General features: G+C 39.2%; 2 protein-coding genes across 6 annotated transcripts; one reads left to right on the top strand and one right to left on the bottom strand.

Annotated features, from left to right (window-relative positions):
* Positions 1–2,888: 2,888 nt before the first annotated feature.
* On the top strand, positions 2,889–8,211 carry LOC104417519 (lysophospholipid acyltransferase LPEAT1). The gene is given in 9 exon segments (XM_010028811.3): positions 2,889–2,939; positions 2,942–3,382; positions 3,802–3,921; positions 4,055–4,092; positions 4,515–4,579; positions 4,874–4,942; positions 5,095–5,228; positions 5,871–6,011; positions 7,900–8,211. Coding segments are annotated over 9 exon segments (1,167 nt in total). The 3' UTR covers positions 8,008–8,211.
* A 1,432-nt stretch (positions 8,212–9,643) lies between these two features.
* LOC104417724 (deSI-like protein At4g17486) lies at positions 9,644–14,854 on the bottom strand. Of its 5 annotated transcripts, XM_010029091.3 has the most exons (6): positions 14,530–14,853; positions 14,211–14,324; positions 13,230–13,345; positions 12,278–12,537; positions 11,295–11,582; positions 9,644–10,313 (listed from the first exon to the last, which is right to left on the bottom strand). In XM_010029091.3, exons 4-6 carry the CDS (start codon positions 12,486–12,488, stop codon positions 10,069–10,071), a joined length of 744 nt encoding a protein of 247 aa, XP_010027393.1. In that variant the 5' UTR covers positions 12,489–12,537; positions 13,230–13,345; positions 14,211–14,324; positions 14,530–14,853; the 3' UTR covers positions 9,644–10,068. The 5 variants fall into 5 exon arrangements, with proteins under 5 accessions (XP_010027393.1, XP_010027487.1, XP_010027336.1 ...); XM_010029185.3 differs by lacking the exon at positions 13,230–13,345 and having other exon boundaries at positions 14,530–14,854; XM_010029034.3 differs by lacking the exon at positions 14,211–14,324.
* Positions 14,855–17,020: the final 2,166 nt, after the last annotated feature.

Below are 17,020 nucleotides of genomic sequence, written 5' to 3'. Positions count from 1 at the left end.
TCTTCTTTGTCGGCCGCCACCTCCCTCTACCATTGCTCGCCACCTGTTGTCATCGCCAACTGTCACCGTCGCCAACTGCTGTCGGCAATTATTGGCAATGAGGGTCAATAGCGAGTGGCAGCAATTGGCGACAATCGGCAGCTAGTGGTTGACGGCGATTGTCATTGGTGGAGGTAAGGAAGAATAAGCAAAAAAAATTTCAAAAAAAATCTACATTACACAAAATTTTGTGAATCTCACAAAACGCATTCCTATTCTTTTTCCATTCCGAGAATATAAATTTTGTGTAATTACTAAATGTGTTTTTTTTTACTGAAAAATTGTTCCGAGGAATAAAAATAGAAAAAGACTATTTCTGAAAATAAATTGTTTCCTAAAACAGAGGCGTTGCCAAATGGATTCATAGTGGTAAAAATATTAATTTGGGGGTAAATTTGTTATGGAGGTACCGATTCCGGATAATTCATGGTATTAACCCTATTTAATTTGATATTTTTCACGATCTATCAAATCTTGCAAATATTTGGAACATTGTGTATATCTTTTATATATAAATATATGAGTGTGTTAAAAAGACTGCCATTAGTTGTATTAAATTATTTGGTGAAATATAAAAGTCCTTTTCGTTAATTTGTCTATTGCTATCAGTCATAGTAAGCAAAAAAGTATCGAATTTAACTTTGGATAGTGACATCGAAATGCTGAGATTATCTTCTAAAACTTCCGTTAGCGGCACAAGGATTTAAGTTTAAAAGGTACGTGACACGAACCGGTGTACGGTGACATTTTCCTTGAACATGTATTAGAATGAAGAATTAATATCGCGAAAATTCTTAAATTGATATATCTATAATAAATTTATTTCAAAATAAATTTTTAACTATAAAAAATTACAAATTAATATACGTAATAAATTTACTCTTCATTAATCTCTATTAAATTTTACTATCAAATTATTGAGTTAGAAGAGACATGGTATTTGATTGGTGTATGGAAAGTAACATATAATAAATTTGTCATAAATGAATTAATTTCAGTTTTTTGATTTGTCACAAATATATCAATTTTGAGTTTTCCGTGGTATAAACCTATAATAAAATTTAAATATGTTAGCTGTGGTTTTTCGTTAGTTGTATTATAGGTGAATAAAACCCACACATAAAAATATACCTATTTCAATTGCAAACTTGTATAAAATTATTGCGGCTAAACAATTGAGTCTTGTTAATATTTCCAGCATCTAATGATAAATTAAAAGGATATAACACCAATTTATAGGAGTACGAGTATATATATATATAAGCAAAAAAATATAAGCAAAAAATAATTGAAGTATTTTTGCGTGAGAACAATACGCCGTGTGTTTTATACGTGCACAGCACGTTCTATACCCAAAGAACGAGCATTTTTGCATAAGTTTAGTAATGTGCGAGATACGAAAGTTTTTTTCGTTGTTTGAAAATCATGCACCTACCTCTGTATATTACCTCTGTATATTACAAGTCTTCTGAAACAGAAAAAGGCCATTATAGAAAAGACAAATAGAAAAAAAAAAAAAAACGAAGAAGAAGAAAGAAAGAAAGAAAGAAAGAAAGAAAGTGGATAAGAGCTGTTTTGGCTGCGGGGAGATAATGAAAAAAGCGAAGTTTGAACTTTGATTAACCGGAAGTCAATATCGGTGGGTCCCAACCCCCACTACTCCGGGGGGAGTCGATTACTTCCTTTTTATCTTTGATTCCCGAATATCCGTTATCCCGCGACTACCATAAAGGGATGGGAACAACTTTAGACACTTTGCAAGATTATTATTATTATTATTTTTTTAAAATTCAATTTCAACTAGCGTGACCAAAATCCTCTTACGAAAATATTGGCACAGTGTCTCAATTGTGCACATCATCATATCGGGAAATTAAAGAGAGGGAGAAGGGTAGCTTCGCTTCTTCTTCCTCTTACATCATTCGAGCTATTTTAAGACTTTTAATATAATTCTGATGAGGGCTACTGTCATCTATACCTATTTTTTTATTCCAATCATATACAATGCTAACTCCGGTAATGATTAGGGAGAGGTACGAAAATGATTAAAAAGATCGGTATAGCATTAAAAACTTTAATCCATCACCATTCAATTCGTGCCTATTTAGTGATTTACAACATTACTATTTTATATGCATCTCGAATCTTGTTGCTTTGGTGATATGTGCGATTTTGGCTTTAAAAAATGCAACATACGAGAGTTCTGAAAAATCTGAAAATGCAACCATCAAAAATCGAAAATATCTACCCCACAAATCAATAATTTAAAAAGTATTCGGACTCTCCCTAAAAAAAAAAAAGGTTATATTAATTAATGCAGCACTTTTTAAGCAATTGATTAAGAAAATCTTTCAGTTTTCAATATTACGAACTGCTCTCGCATGATCATTATCTGCAAATCGCAGTATTTAAAATGAAGTATAACAGGGGGAAAAAAATGGGGGGAAAAATATCTCCAAAAGGCGGCTACCTGATGACGACACGTGGCCCAATCAAAGGTCTACGATCCGAGCTCCCCAATCGATCCTCGTCGCGCGTACCGGCATCGAATCCGAACACATCACCTGGTGAGCGCAATATTAAAAAGCCCAAAAAAAGAAAAAGAAAAAAGAAGAAGAAATCTCACGCCAACGAACAAAACGCAAACGCAAGGCCAAACCCAGACGCTAAAAAAAAACCATGACGCCACTAGCTTTCCCAGATCTACAAGCACTACGCCCTTCCTCATCCGCAATGCAACCACCACCGCCGCTGCCGACGCCGCTCCGATTCCATTGAAACGCGCCCACGCCGACGCCCACGCCGACGCCCACGCCCACGCCGCATCAGCAGAATCTCCCCGCTCCGCCATGGAAACCGAGCTCAAAGACCTCTCCCCCGCCACCCAGCCCCCGCCCCCGCCCCTGCCGACAAGGACGACCGCCCCCTCCTCAAGCCGGAGCCGGACGCCGAGGCCTCCGCGATCACGCCGGAGAACCTGGCCGAGCTCGAGAAGCGGTTCGCCGCGTACGTCCGCCGCGACGCCTACGGCAGCATGGGCCGCGGCGAGCTCCCGCTGAGGGAGAAGGTGCTCCTCGGCGTCGCGATGGCCACGCTCGTGCCCGTGCGCGTGGTCGCCGCGCTGGCGATACTGGTGGCGTACTACCTGATCTGCAGGGGCTGCACGCTGCTCAAGAAGCCGAACCGGGAGGAGGAGGGCGAGCAGGAGGACTACGCGCACATGGGAGGGTGGAGGAGGAAGGTGATCGTCGCGTGCGGGAGGGTGCTGTCTCGAGCCATGCTCTTTGTGATGGGGTTTTATTGGATCAACGAGACATCTCGCGGTGCTTCCTGCGGTCCCGAAGTACCTCTCTTTACCCCCTTTTTTGAGTTTTAGTTCGAAGATATTTGTGTTTGGTTGATAAGGAGTGATAAGGAGTGATTTCATTGCGTCTGCTTTAGGATTGGTCTTTGATAGTGGTCACTGTGGCTTTTCGAACCTGTAAATTGAAATGAGTCTTGTCAATTCGGTATCTGTTCTCATCAACTTTTGGTATGGAATCAATTAAACCTATGAATCAGATGTTTGTTATGTACTCTCATTCAACATGTGCCTTGCCAATCGAACTTGGTTGTGAAACCACGGTCTGTTGTTCTAGTCAATTCAACTGATTTCGTTGTGGTTTATGATTGATATTGCGTTTTGGGTTTTGCGAATTTCATATGTTCGTCTGTTGCCTCGGAATGACTCCAATCCTTTCTGCTTCTCTCCAATATCATTAGGATGATGGCGGGAAACGACAGGAAGAGCACGAAAGACCTGGGGCAATCGTATCCAATCATGTGTCGTACGTTGATATCTTGTACCACATGTCTTCTTCCTTCCCAAGCTTTGTTGCCAAGGTTTGTTAGCTTTTCATGTGAGAGAATGTGCTGTTTCTGCCGCTTAGGTCATGATCACTTTGGTGCCTTATCTTCTGTTGTACCTTGTTCTATCATCGCTGACAATCTCTTTCCTTTTCTGTAATGGCTGAAGAGATCAGTGGCTAAACTTCCTCTAGTTGGTCTCATCAGGTTGGTACACTTTTCTGAGAGCATTCTGAAATTGTCTGTTCACGTGTTTTTATTGTTCCATGATTTTATTTCTAGCCAAAGATGAAAGTAGACTCTTTCAGATCATCACGTGATCTTTGTTATGGATTTGCCTGTTAGTTTTGATCGTTGGTTCCTCATTTTAAAGATTTGTCAAATGGCTATATTGAAGTTTAAAACAGTACTGGTTTTTTTTAAACCAAACAATGCCAAGTCTCTATGTGTGGTTATCTTTCTGTTTAATTATGACCATTGTTTATTATGAACTTTCACCAATTCTTTTAGTATTTGAGATATGATGACTTCTATATTCCTGATCTAATTGCTTTGTCCATGGCCAGTTATTGACCTTTCTTGATATATGTACTTAGGAAATGATACACTTTATAACTTGCTTTTGTCAGCAAATGCCTTGGCTGTGTATATGTTCAACGAGAGTCCAAGTCATCTGACTTCAAGGGTGTTTCCGGTGCGTACCTTAGGCTGACATGGCCAAATTGTTGCACGAGCTGGATACATATTATTACTTACTCTTGAGTATAGATTGTTTCATTTTGTTCACTTCTTTCATTTAACTAGATTGTTTAGCACTTTCCTCTTCTTGCTTTATGTTCCGAATGATTTATAAGATAGATTGAGCACCTATTCTCATTGCAGTTTCTTTCATATTTTTGATCTGTTCTGGGTTCTACAACCTTTTTCACCATACCAAATTTTTGACAGCCTATACTTGATTTATTTATTTATTTATTTTTTATTGTAGGTGTTATCACTGAAAGAGTTAGGGAAGCTCATCAGAACAAAGATGCTCCAATGATGATGCTTTTTCCAGGTTATCATTATTTAATCATGTGCATATTTGCTGATCGTGGTTAAAAATGTCAAGCATTATGGTCTCCCATTGTGCCATGGTGCTCAGTCTTTTTTGTCTCTTTCTATATGTTCTCTGAGAATTATCAAATGGTAACAATCTACTATCAACAGAAGGCACAACCACAAATGGGGAATACCTACTTCCTTTCAAGACGGGTGCATTTTTGGCAAAAGCTCCTGTGCTTCCGGTGATCCTAAACTATCCTTATCAGAGATTTAGTCCTGCCTGGGACTCGATAAGTGGGGTTAGTTGATGACTTTGCCTTCCTTCAACAAAGTTTAAAAATCCAGATGGCAGATGCTATCAATTCTTTCTATGGGATTCGTTAAGGAATCTTCAAATTTGGTTAGAATTTTCATTCACAATGTTGGGCCAGCATCCTCAGTTTTCTTCTGAACCTTTTGCATTAGACTCTAATTGGCTTGTTCATGCATTTTCAGTTGGCATGATGAGAGGACCTTTGAATCCTTACATTTGTTTTACAATGAATGGATGATCTCTCTGGGGTTTGCTGGAAAGAAGTTTTTGCATTTTTCTAGGGAGGATGTTCAAACTAGTAAGTTGTCCCAAAAAAATGGCGACTTAAGAATAGAACCCATAGAATTTATGGTCAATGTAAAGAAAGAAAGAGGTCTAATTTACTGGACAGACTGCTGCAAAATTGACGAAGCAATCTGTTAAGTCAAAAACAGAAAAATGGAATCTAAGTTCGCGTAATTTCTTTCCTTGTCATTATTGTTCTTTATATTGGTATCCATGATGTAGTCTACTTCTTTGCAGAAGTTAAAATTCTGAGAACCTATCTGTTCTTTTCTTTCAAGAAATACTTATCTTGAATTGCACTTATCTATTCCAAATGATAAGTAATCACAGATTCCTTTTGCAGGCGCGCCATGTGCTTTTTCTACTCTGTCAATTCATAAATCATATTGAAGTGACACATCTGCCTGTTTACCACCCTTCAGAGCAGGAAAAAAATGATGCAAAACTGTATGCTAATAATGTCAGAAAGCTGATGGCTAAAGAGGTATGCACTGCCATCCTTCTAGCTTTGTGTAGCACTTGAAGTCAGTGTTTTCTTGGAGGCTTGTTAGTGGCCTCTTTATGGTCCCAACAAAGTACATGCTGTAAGGATTAGGTTACCTCATCATTGGCAGAACACATTCTATGTTCATGTGATATTTCAAAACCAATTTTAGTTCATCTACACTTTATTTTGTGAAGGAGAACATTGCAACTCTTCCTTTTCTGGAAGGGGGAAAATCTTTTGAGGGAAATACGAGAAATTTGATATCTCGAAGATTAGGTAAATTTTGAATAGAAAATCAACCAATTACCTATTTCATCCTCAAGGCACCTCTGAAGGAGCAGTTGCTGTAAATTGCGAACCTAGTAAACCAGGACAGGCCTATGCAATTTGCATGTCGGTGTTAACTTGGACATGTTGATGATTTCAAATGTTATTCCTTAACTTCTTTGTACTAAAATTACTGCTTATGTTCTGTAAGACATGAATATCTACCCCTGCACAGGCAATGTATGTGTGTCTCTGAGTCATGAAGGCACTATAGAGATCCTTTAAAATGACTATTCATACTCCACCCCCAACCACAACTCGCCATTCCATTCTTGTGGTTTCAATTGTCTTGTCTTTAGTTGCCTTACCCCTGACATGATCAAGCCTCTAACATGATCAAAAGCCATTGAATATTATAAAAAAGTTGAAGCTGAAAAGGCACTTCATTAGATCTCTCTCTATATTTATTCCTAAGGGTGAAGGGTTCCTGGTTTGATCCGATCCCACCCAGGAACCGGGAACTGGACCAAGAGGATCGGTTCTTGGGTGGTCCAACAAAATTGGTGGACCGTGCTTGTTGGCCAAGTCGAGGGTAAGAAGTCGGAGAGGATGGCCATGGGAGGGTTGGGATGGGAGGCAAACCATTGGGTGAGGGGGAGGCGGAGGGTGGAGATGATGGGGACATTGCTGAAGAAACCGATGTTGCAGACGTTCTTGACGCCTGGTGGGAGCAAGGGGAGGGGTGCATGGAGGAGTGACGCGTGGAGGAGAAGTGGGTCAGTGAGAGGTTGCTGGGGACTTTGGTGAGGATGGGAACTCTGTTGACTGAGAGCTTGCCTTTGGAGAGGTCGAAGGAGTTTCGCTGGGCGTTGGTCTGGAGGACAGTGGGAGTGGCTTGGCTGGGTCATTTGGTGGTGCCATCATCAACAGAGAATGAAAATGGAGAACAACCCAATGAAAGGGATAAATAGAACAAAGTTATTAGAAGAGAGATGCAGGACTAGAAAATGACAGTTCACGTGAATCTGCAAAAGGATGCTGATGTATAGCACAAAGAGTCACTAATTAAGACTGTACAAATTGACGTGAGGAGACTATGGATTGATGATGTCAGAGAGAGGGAGAGAGAATGTGGAATGACCGTGTACTTTTTTTCCTTTAAAAAAATGGAGTGAAAAAGAGGATATAGAATCAAGAAAAAGCATTCTCAAAGGATCAAAAATCGGTTCGGTTCAGGCGGTCCAGTCGCTCCGGTCGCTTCGGTTCCCACCCTGGAACTAGGAAACGGACCCTGCCTCTCACCAGTTCCAATTTCATGGAACCAGGAATTGGACCGGTGCCCCTGGGAACTGCCTAGAACCGGCCAGTCTGGTCCGGTATTGGCCGGTTCGGGCAGTTCCTGTTGCACTCCTCTATATATCCTAGTCTAAAGTCAGTGGTTTTTATATGTTGGATATTGGTCATAGCTTTAATTTATCATTTGATTTTACTATGAAGACCTTTGCTGTGAAAAACCTACATTTTGCTGATGTCATATAGCTGTGACTAAGCTGTCTACAAATCCTTTGGTTGCAAGGCATGTTCTGAGTTAGAAATATTGGTTTGTTTTTGCCTGCAGGGTCATTTGATTCTATCGGATATTGGCCTCGCTGAGAAGCGTGTATATCATGCGGCCCTTAATGGTAATAATAGCCTGCATAGTGTTTTGCGTCAGAAAGAAGACTGATTATTTCATGGCTATGCTCCCAATTGATTTGTTGTTCCGGTTGAGTTTAATATACAGTGATATCTGCTCTGGCTGGTGCAGCCAAAGCAAAGTTTATCATTTTATCCATTTGAAGGAATGGGAATCGTTGAGCTGATCTTGTAACTTACAGTAAATTTTGCTAATGAAAAGTTGAAATAACATTTGAAATGCAATTAGAGGTCGTGATGCTAATGCTTCTTTTTCGTGGGTGGCGTTGGCCTGTCTCTTGAATTATGCAAAGCCCCTAAATAAAACCTTATGATCAGCAATATGGATCTGTAATGCTGAAGCTTCTCTTTCGTTGTGCTGCAGGTTTGATTTGCCAATGCTAATCTGGATATGCCGTCTGTGTATTCATTACTCAATTCTATTATTAATTTAAACAAATTAAAAAATCATTGTGAAAATCCTGTGCAGAACCAGAATACTTGCATTGAACCCGACCAAAATGTATTTTCCAAACCATAGTTTTTTCCTCTGTAGCTAGTGGCATTTTTGAATCTGGCCACAGTTTCGTTTTATTTTGTCAGATTAGTTAACTGTACTTTGAATGATTTTGTTCATAGAGGTAATTCTTGTAGCCATGGGAAAGGGAACAGCAGTTTAGTCTGCTTGTAGGAGTAGTGGAAGTCACAATTCCATATCGACATTAAGCTTTTTAGTGGGTGCTCATATGAAATATATTCAGGATTGCCTGCAATTCTCGACCTCTCAGATGATATATCTGTTAGTTAGATCTCACTGAAACTTTTATTCGGGACATTTCCATCCTCAAGTTGGGGGCTTTTACTTGTCATGCACCAGGTGTGGACTGTGTGGTGGGATGAGTCTTTGCTACTAGTGTTCGCATGTGACAAGAAAGAATCTCAAATGCACGAACTAAATTTTTAAGAGAAGCATCAAATGGTGGCTTAGACGATTTCTCATGAGATTCAGCAATTTCACTGCCGTGGACGCTAGAGTAATGGCCAATGCAGCGTGACATGGCATATAGTAGTAGTAGCTTCAACGCTGTCAATGCAACAAGCCTACACAACTTTTCATCTTTCCATTATTATGGTCTAGATTGTAAATTTCATTTGCCAAGATAGGGACAGGTTTAAAATCGTGTCATGAAGGAGAAATCTTAAGTTATTTCTTTTTTCTGACCCAGCAATGTGTGTAAACCTAATACCCCAAAGACTGTCCCAACGACTTCACCTTCGGTGGGAAATCATGAGTCCAATTGGCGTTGCAATCGCAAGACAAAGAATACAGAATCAGTGAGTGTATACTGAAGTTCCATGGAGTTTAAATTCTCCCGGGCGACCTTGAATATTGATCTGTTCATCGTTGCAACTTAAAGATAACTACAGTGTTATGTCATGCTTGAAAGAATATGACCCGAGAAAAATGATCCGTCACAACAGCTAGGCACAAAGGGTTTCACAAACTTTATTTCATGCATAAATATTTCTGAACAGTACGGCATCCATGAGAGGATTGAAGTGGATTCTCAGATGCTGCAAGTCGTCCATCTTGAAGAGAACCAAAACAGACATCTAGGGTAAGGAAACCAGAGTAATATTGAAACCTTCCGTCGTCAAAGAGCCACTCAAAAAGGAATTACCTCCAATGAGAGAATAAATGCAGAATTTCTTCATTCGAGAGTCAAGACGATTGAACAACCACGAAGGTAAAGAGAGAGTAAACACATTACAAGATGAACGGGCAGAATCCTTTCTCATTCCATCGGACAGAGTCCGTTGGCAGATACTTTTCAAGAGCTGGTACAGAAAACCTAGGGAACAAGCACACCACTCATACATAAAGTCCCTAATTGTATACAGATTACTCTCTCTCAGTTCACATGCTTGCCTTCTGCAGAGAATTAGGGGTTTCATAAACATGTCTTGCAATTGGCAACGAGCTTCTTTTCTAACCAGCACAGCATAAGCAAACGTGAGAAGCCATGGTGCTTAAGCTTTATACACAAAACTGAAACTGAATGTCCCAGCGCTCCATGATCGCTTGTGATGTAGTTTCACTCTGGGCATTTTCTCATCTTTCCTTCAAGGAGCCATTGTTAGACCTTTTGAGTTCCCAAGGCGGTAGACAGCCTCTCAGGGGAGAACGAAGGAATAATGAGGATGTAGATAACTGCTTCTGCCTCATTGATATAGAAGACAGGCAACTGAAGTTGTTTGTTAACCTCCGCTTCTCACTTTCGCATGGTTGGCAGTTAGGTTCATGACGTACTGCAGTGATCTTAAGGGTTTCGGGAAGGAAGCAGTTGCAGGCAGAACCTATGATGGACCAGATACAGAGGAAATCCTCAAAAACTTGAGAGAGTAATGAACGGGAAGAATTGAAGAATATTGTGGAATAAAAAGGAGTACCATATTCTTTTCCCTATATTTGGGGATCTATCATTTTATCATATACAAGAACTAACCAGTTCTTTTTCTTCTTCTGGTCCTTCTCGTGGAAGAGAGAGGACCATGGCACACCATTATTAAACCATGTATTCATCTCTGAACTAAACAAATGTTTCATTTAAGTTACACACATGCACATACACGAAAGGCTTGTAAGAAAACAGTCTGCTACCTCCGTCCATGGACAAAACCAGATTATTATGGAGATTTTGTTGAAAGAGCCTTTTAGGCACTTGTCGTGTAATCAAATGACGAAAATTTGCAGTTCCAAATGCTCTATATCTTCTGTCAATAATTTTAATTGATATAGAAATCCCTCTTCCTAATTAAGACTACTCAACAAATACCCTTAATGACCTCTTTAACATGATGAAAGATAAATAAATAAAAAGAGTGAAAGAAGTCCAGAAGATAAGCAAATGTTGCAATTTTAAGAAGTATTACCTTGAAAGTAACCTGGAAAGGTAATAACTTCTCAATCCTCCAGAGATGGAGAAGAGAAATTGAACTAAAGCAGCAGCATTACAAAAGAAAGGCATTATTATATTTGACGTGAAAAAAGCTGCAACTTAAGTAGCTCAAAAAATGATTTTAAAGGCAGGATTAAAGCAAGGCCATGATGACCAATTTCTAGAGCAGCTAGGTTTCATGAGAAATATTAAAAGGGAAATGAAGGCCATGCATAACTTATTTCTTTTTTATGTACTTGTAGAGTGCAAAAAGACAAAAGCAGCAAAAGAAAATGAAAAAAAATCCAGCATGAACTCAATCACCCTGGAAGCATGCTTTTGGGTCGTATTATGTTGCAGAAGAAACTCAGTGTAGAAAAGTGAGATTCAAATAGGATACCTATTGTCGCAAGTCGATTGACCCACTTTGGAATCGGTTTCCCTGTCAGCTTGTAACAAACATCCTTGCAGAAGTGGTTGCAATTCTTAAATATCAAGTGATATGAATCACCATTGTAGCTTGCGGCATGGTTTTCCATAAACTCCCTAACCTGAGTAGGGTCCAAGGAGGTGGTCCCAATGAATATCGATTTTCTAAACTTGAAGCCAGGGCACTGCCGAGGTTCAACCTCAAATACGCCACTGCTTGGATAGTCATGGGCTCCAAATGCATATTCTACACCATGAACTGTAAAGAAGTTGCAATTGTCAAAACGTTAAACCTAGTTTGGAAGTAATAACTGCAGTGATATCTGAAGTTATTACAATGCATAGTGATTGCTTATCCATAGAAAAAAGACGGAATAAATTTCGTGAAGTCTTTCTCCACTATCGAGTAGCTTCCTTGAGGACACAGGCAGCAATATTAGTTTAGGTATACATCTGACTGTCCATTTTGCTCTCTGATGTTTCCAAACATGTTTAAAACTCATTCAGACGGTACACTAATGTATCTTTGCTATTGGTTTATAGGAAGTTTGTTCAAAATTTTCACAAGAAAGACCATACAGCATTAACTTCCTAATTGATTCATCTTTCCCATTGTTTGTCTGAATATAAAATAAAGATAAATCCTGCAATTGTACTTTCAAGAGTTTAGAGTCAGAAGAAGAGTGGTGAGATCCACATATACTACAACAAACTACAACAAAACTTTAAACCTTTTAGTCTTTTTAAATGCATTTTAGATGGAAACAACTCAGCATCAAGCGCAGTTCCATGTTCTGTTAGAATTGCACCTCGTTCTACCTGTGAAACTAAGATATGCCCTGATATGTAACTTCCCCTTTCTACTATAAAGCATATAAGCTCCCATTTTAAGTCCAAAAGGACAACCGGAAGTAATAATTTTAATAAATTCTGTATTGAATAAGGTTGGCTTACCCTCTACACCAGAATGAAAGATGCCAAGTCCAGCCCAGTAAACATATCCATTAATTGGGGTCAGATCATACACATTGAGATAAACTGGTGCACGGCCTGGACCACATTCAACTGACTTTGCCTTGGGAAGGAAGCAAAAACGAGTTGCTGATTTGCCTCTCAAACGACGGGGAACCACTGATTTCCACGCTTTCTTGGATCCCAGTTTCATTCTTATCTTGGGTAAAAAAACAAAATCGCAGTCAAGGAGTTTTACCTACCTGTATGAAAGGCCGACAAAAGAAACAAAAGTTTAGTCAAAGGAGCACGAACAACCTGAATAATAGGCCAAACGTAGAACCATAAGCAACCTGTATGAAATTCATGCTGCACGTTATTTATTAAAGATTTCATCTACTTTTTCAGGGTGGAGAGAGGGGGGAGGTTGACAATGTGGCAACGAATTGGTTGAGCACTAAAAAAGGACAGCTACATTCTTTGCATTCCAAAGCTCTTAAATCAGCTAATATTTACTTCTCAAGAAGAGGAGCTACACATCTAAATGATAAGAGTACCGACATTGTCATTTGTTGAATGGGATCATGAATTATCAAAGTGTTAAGATAATCAAAGAGCCATTGGAATTGGGAATCATCAAGTTTTCCAAGAATTACTGAGCTGAGGAGACTAGATAGAACATGGACTAGCAAATCTAAGAATGATGTGAAAAACTAACTGCAACAGCCCTTTCACTTCAAGTTAATACTAAGATTTCATAAAATGACCGATGCCTTATCAACTAATGCTAGCTTTTGGGGCTGATGATGTCAAAAATCCTGAAGCTTGGAGGTTACTGCATCAACATGAAGGGATTAAAACAACTATTGGGGAAACATAATTACAGCACACGATAAGCAAAAAGATGAATCGATTACTTGGTATTTTTATCAATTGACTTTTACTGAGTTCTTACATAAAAGGACTCTTGCTCTGATCTTCTATCTAAACGCTTCTAGGGATCTTTGGAACTCAACTCCTCTCCAACAACTTTTTGTTCCCATGTTGGTGAAGAATGTCAAATTATACATCCTAGAACGTAGAAGTCACAAATAAGCAGTGACTCTGCAGTCGTACGCAAATCATTCTCCATATATACATATAATACCACAATCAAACGCACAAACAAGTCTCCCTACATATAAGCCAGCCAAATAAGGTCAAGCACTATGTTTCAATCCAATAGGGGAGCTCTTTAGCAAGCAGCAAAAGACTAGATGGTAAAAAATTGAAGCAGGAACACAAGATAAGCCTCCCCAGATCAAACTCAGAGAGCTTCAAGAATGTAACAAATCTACATGATTCCCACCCTTTGGCACAAGTCAACAACAATTATTAGTGCCGTGCATGTCATGACATCGTGGGGAAAAAATTAAAGCATGAAGATGACAACAGATGCCGGGCTTAGAATATTTTGGTCAATAAATAATATAAGAAACGGTATTTAAAGCCAAGAAGCCTTCTCCACTCTAGAACATGTATCGCTTAAGCTTTGACCGAATTTTTAGCACAATTAGGTCAAACTTGGATGGAATAGCTGAGAAATCGACTAGAAAACTGCTTAGATTATTTATTGCAAAGGTGATGAAAATAAGAGGTGAGATAAGGCGATGAAACCTTCGTTGTGAAGGTGAAATTCTAGAGAAGTATCGCATTCTGGATTTTATCCAGAGTATAAGGCAGAAAATATGTGTGCCGAATTCCATCATCTTGATAGAGATTCTCATTGCATCAGCTAAAGAAAAGCGTCATAGAAGTTGGAAAAAGACGACTCCCATTCAAGTCTAAAAGTTCAATTTACCAAAAAACTCTTCAAATTCGGGAGGAGATAAGAAAAAAGGAACTGGAGCTAAAAATTGCAGCACCAGAGCCAGCAGCGACAAACTCAAGAACCCACCAAGCGAACAGGGTCGACTTCAGATCTTAAGGGTCAAGGACCGGAGATCTGCTTCAGAACGGCACAGAACAAGAGACAAACCAAAATGGGAACGAAAACACGCAACAAGCTCACCTGCATTACAGAGCAACAGTAACAGATCAAACGAAAAAGAAACGGACGGATCAATCATTGTTCCTTCTTCTTCTTTAGTTGGCCAAGTTCCAGGTGGTCTAAAAATACCCACCATGAAACTGAAGAGGAAATCTCGAGATTAAAACAGCAGAGTAAATGGCAGAGCGAGAAGGAAGAGAGAGAGAGAGAGAGAAACAAAACTTACAGAATTAGAGGAGGAGGAGGCCGCCATTAGAGCCCAGATGGAAGACCACCTTCAGAAGCCACCAAGTTCAGTCTTTGAGCAAGAGAATGCTTGCTCCTGAAACACACTCTCTCATTTTCAGGCAGCAACAGCAAGGTCAAAGAGAAGAAAAACACAGTGGAGAAAATGGGGGAAATGAGAAAGAAAAGACAAAGGAAAGAGCAAAGACGCAAAGTTCGGAGCTTCAAGCGACCACCCAGCCCCGCAAGGACTCTCTCGCTTGCCTTTCCTATCTTCGCCGCTCGATCACGGAGTCTCTCTCTCTCTCTGGAATTATATGCTGTCTCCCAGGAGGTCCGGAATCTCATAAAATGACCCCAAAAAATAAGGGAAAAAAAGTTATACCACGTCCATACAACTGCTACAGCTTGCGAGAAAGAAACAGAATTTAGAAAAAAAGAAAAAAAAAGAAATAGAATTTTAAAAATAAATATGTTGCCTGCGGGTATTATTGGACTCGCAAATTGACAAAGCGCGCCAACTGGGACAGATTAAGTCCCCCATCCAAAGACTAGCTTATTATAAAAATATCATTCATTTTCTAAAAAATAAAAATAAAAAAGTCACATTTTTTACAATGTTATTTGGAAAAAACCCAGTTAGAGTTTTAGTGTTATATATAAAGAGAGATATGTCTTGAGTTGCTTTTACATTAAAAACGTTGCCTAAACACACCTTTGCCAATCGTAGCTAAGAGAGTGAATTCCCCTCTTCAAGGATTTACATTAGTTCAATCATTCGTTTCTAGATTGGTAATCATTGAATTAATTAACTTTACTTATCTTTTATCCGGAAAGATGATGTTCATGCAAAGTTCACATGAATTTATAGAGATGTCACGTAACTTGCAATAAAAATGGACTAAAAAATGCTTCTGGGTAAAAAAGGAATAGATAAATCGAATAAAACAATGCTCCACAGCATGTAGCACATCGCTCCATTCCATTATTGACCATCGATGCAGCACGAATTGTGGTATTTAATAATTCATCTCTCCGGCATTGTATTCTGAAGAACAGTCAAAAGTCAACGGGGGGTTTTTAAATGATGAGTCCAAGCGTGAAAAGGGTGGAGGAGATCAAGAGCTTTCTCGTGGACACAGCTTCATAAAGTCCTAAAGGCAACTCATGAACATCTTGTGGGTTCTTGAGTTGGGTCTTCCTCCAGTAGATTAACCACCAGCTGTCTGATAAATGATCTCATTCAATAAAAAGAATAAAAAAAATGATAAGGCCAACTCATACAATTTTGAAGAAAAAAGTTATCTAGATTGGATGAAGTAGCGAAAATATAATTACTCGATTGATGTTCGATAGACGATGGGTTTGTTATAGAGTTATTTACATGGCTGAAATTTTCCAAATATTGCTGGTTTGATGGCGATTATAAAATTAATTAAACTCACTTCTGTCATTTTCTCCTCTTCACTTTAATTGTTGCGTACGAATGCAAAGGGTTGTGAAGATGTGGGTTTCGATATTGAACCTTTAATTGACTTTAATGTTGATAATTTTGAAAAAACGACATCGGGACACCCGGAGCGTCAAAACTTGACACAAAGAGACACTTAAGTGTAAAAAGTTACAAAAATGACACTTAAATGTCAAAATCGGAGCAAAATAGATCATTTAAGTGTCACTAACGATAAAATTCGATCAAAACACCGATGTAGCAATTTTTCGACGAGCGTGTGCAAAACGACATTGTTTTGTTAAAAACGATGTAGCTAAACGGTGTCAAAACGATGTTGTTTTGGTTACGACGTGATAAATAATTAATATATTAATTAAATTAAATTAAATTTAAAAATAAATAATTTAAAAAAAAATGGGAGGAGGAGGAGGAGGAGGAGGAGGAGGAGGAGGGGGAGGCGGTTGGTGGTTGAGGGCTCGGCCCTTGCCGCCGCCACCTCCCTTCTTTGCTGGAAAGGTGGGGGAGGGTCGACTAGGGTTGCCGAGTCCCGGCCGGGGCCGTGACCCTAGTCAACCGGCGGCGAGGGACGCTAGTTCTTACCTAGATCTGGCCGAGGGCACGCAGGGCTCTCGCTACGGTCACGGGGTCGCCAGCCCTAGCCGACCCTCCCCCACCTTTTCGACGACAAAGGGCCCTCAACCGTTGGTTGCCTCCCTCCTCCTTCTCCCCCTCCCTTAAAAAAATATATAAAAATTAATTAATTAATTTTTAAAAAATTAAATTAATTAATTATTATATCAAAATTCAAATTATATTAAAATGACACCGTTTTTGTGTGTGGTTTGCTAAGTCAACCTTCTAGTGAGCCATGTAAACGTAAAAATTAATAAAAAATTGCTATATAGGATTTTTAGTAGGGTTCGTCGAACATAGCACTCAAGTGTTCAATTTTTCATAAAAAATGACATTTAAGATTTAAGTGTCATTTTCGTAAATTTTGATACTTAAGTGTCATTTGTGCCAAGTTTTGGTACTTTGG

This window comes from Eucalyptus grandis, chromosome 6, assembly GCF_016545825.1.
Source record: "Eucalyptus grandis isolate ANBG69807.140 chromosome 6, ASM1654582v1, whole genome shotgun sequence".
NCBI lineage: Eukaryota > Viridiplantae > Streptophyta > Magnoliopsida > Myrtales > Myrtaceae > Eucalyptus > Eucalyptus grandis.
The sequence above is the reverse complement of the archived record's forward strand: the minus strand, read 5'-3'. Positions and strand labels throughout refer to the sequence as shown.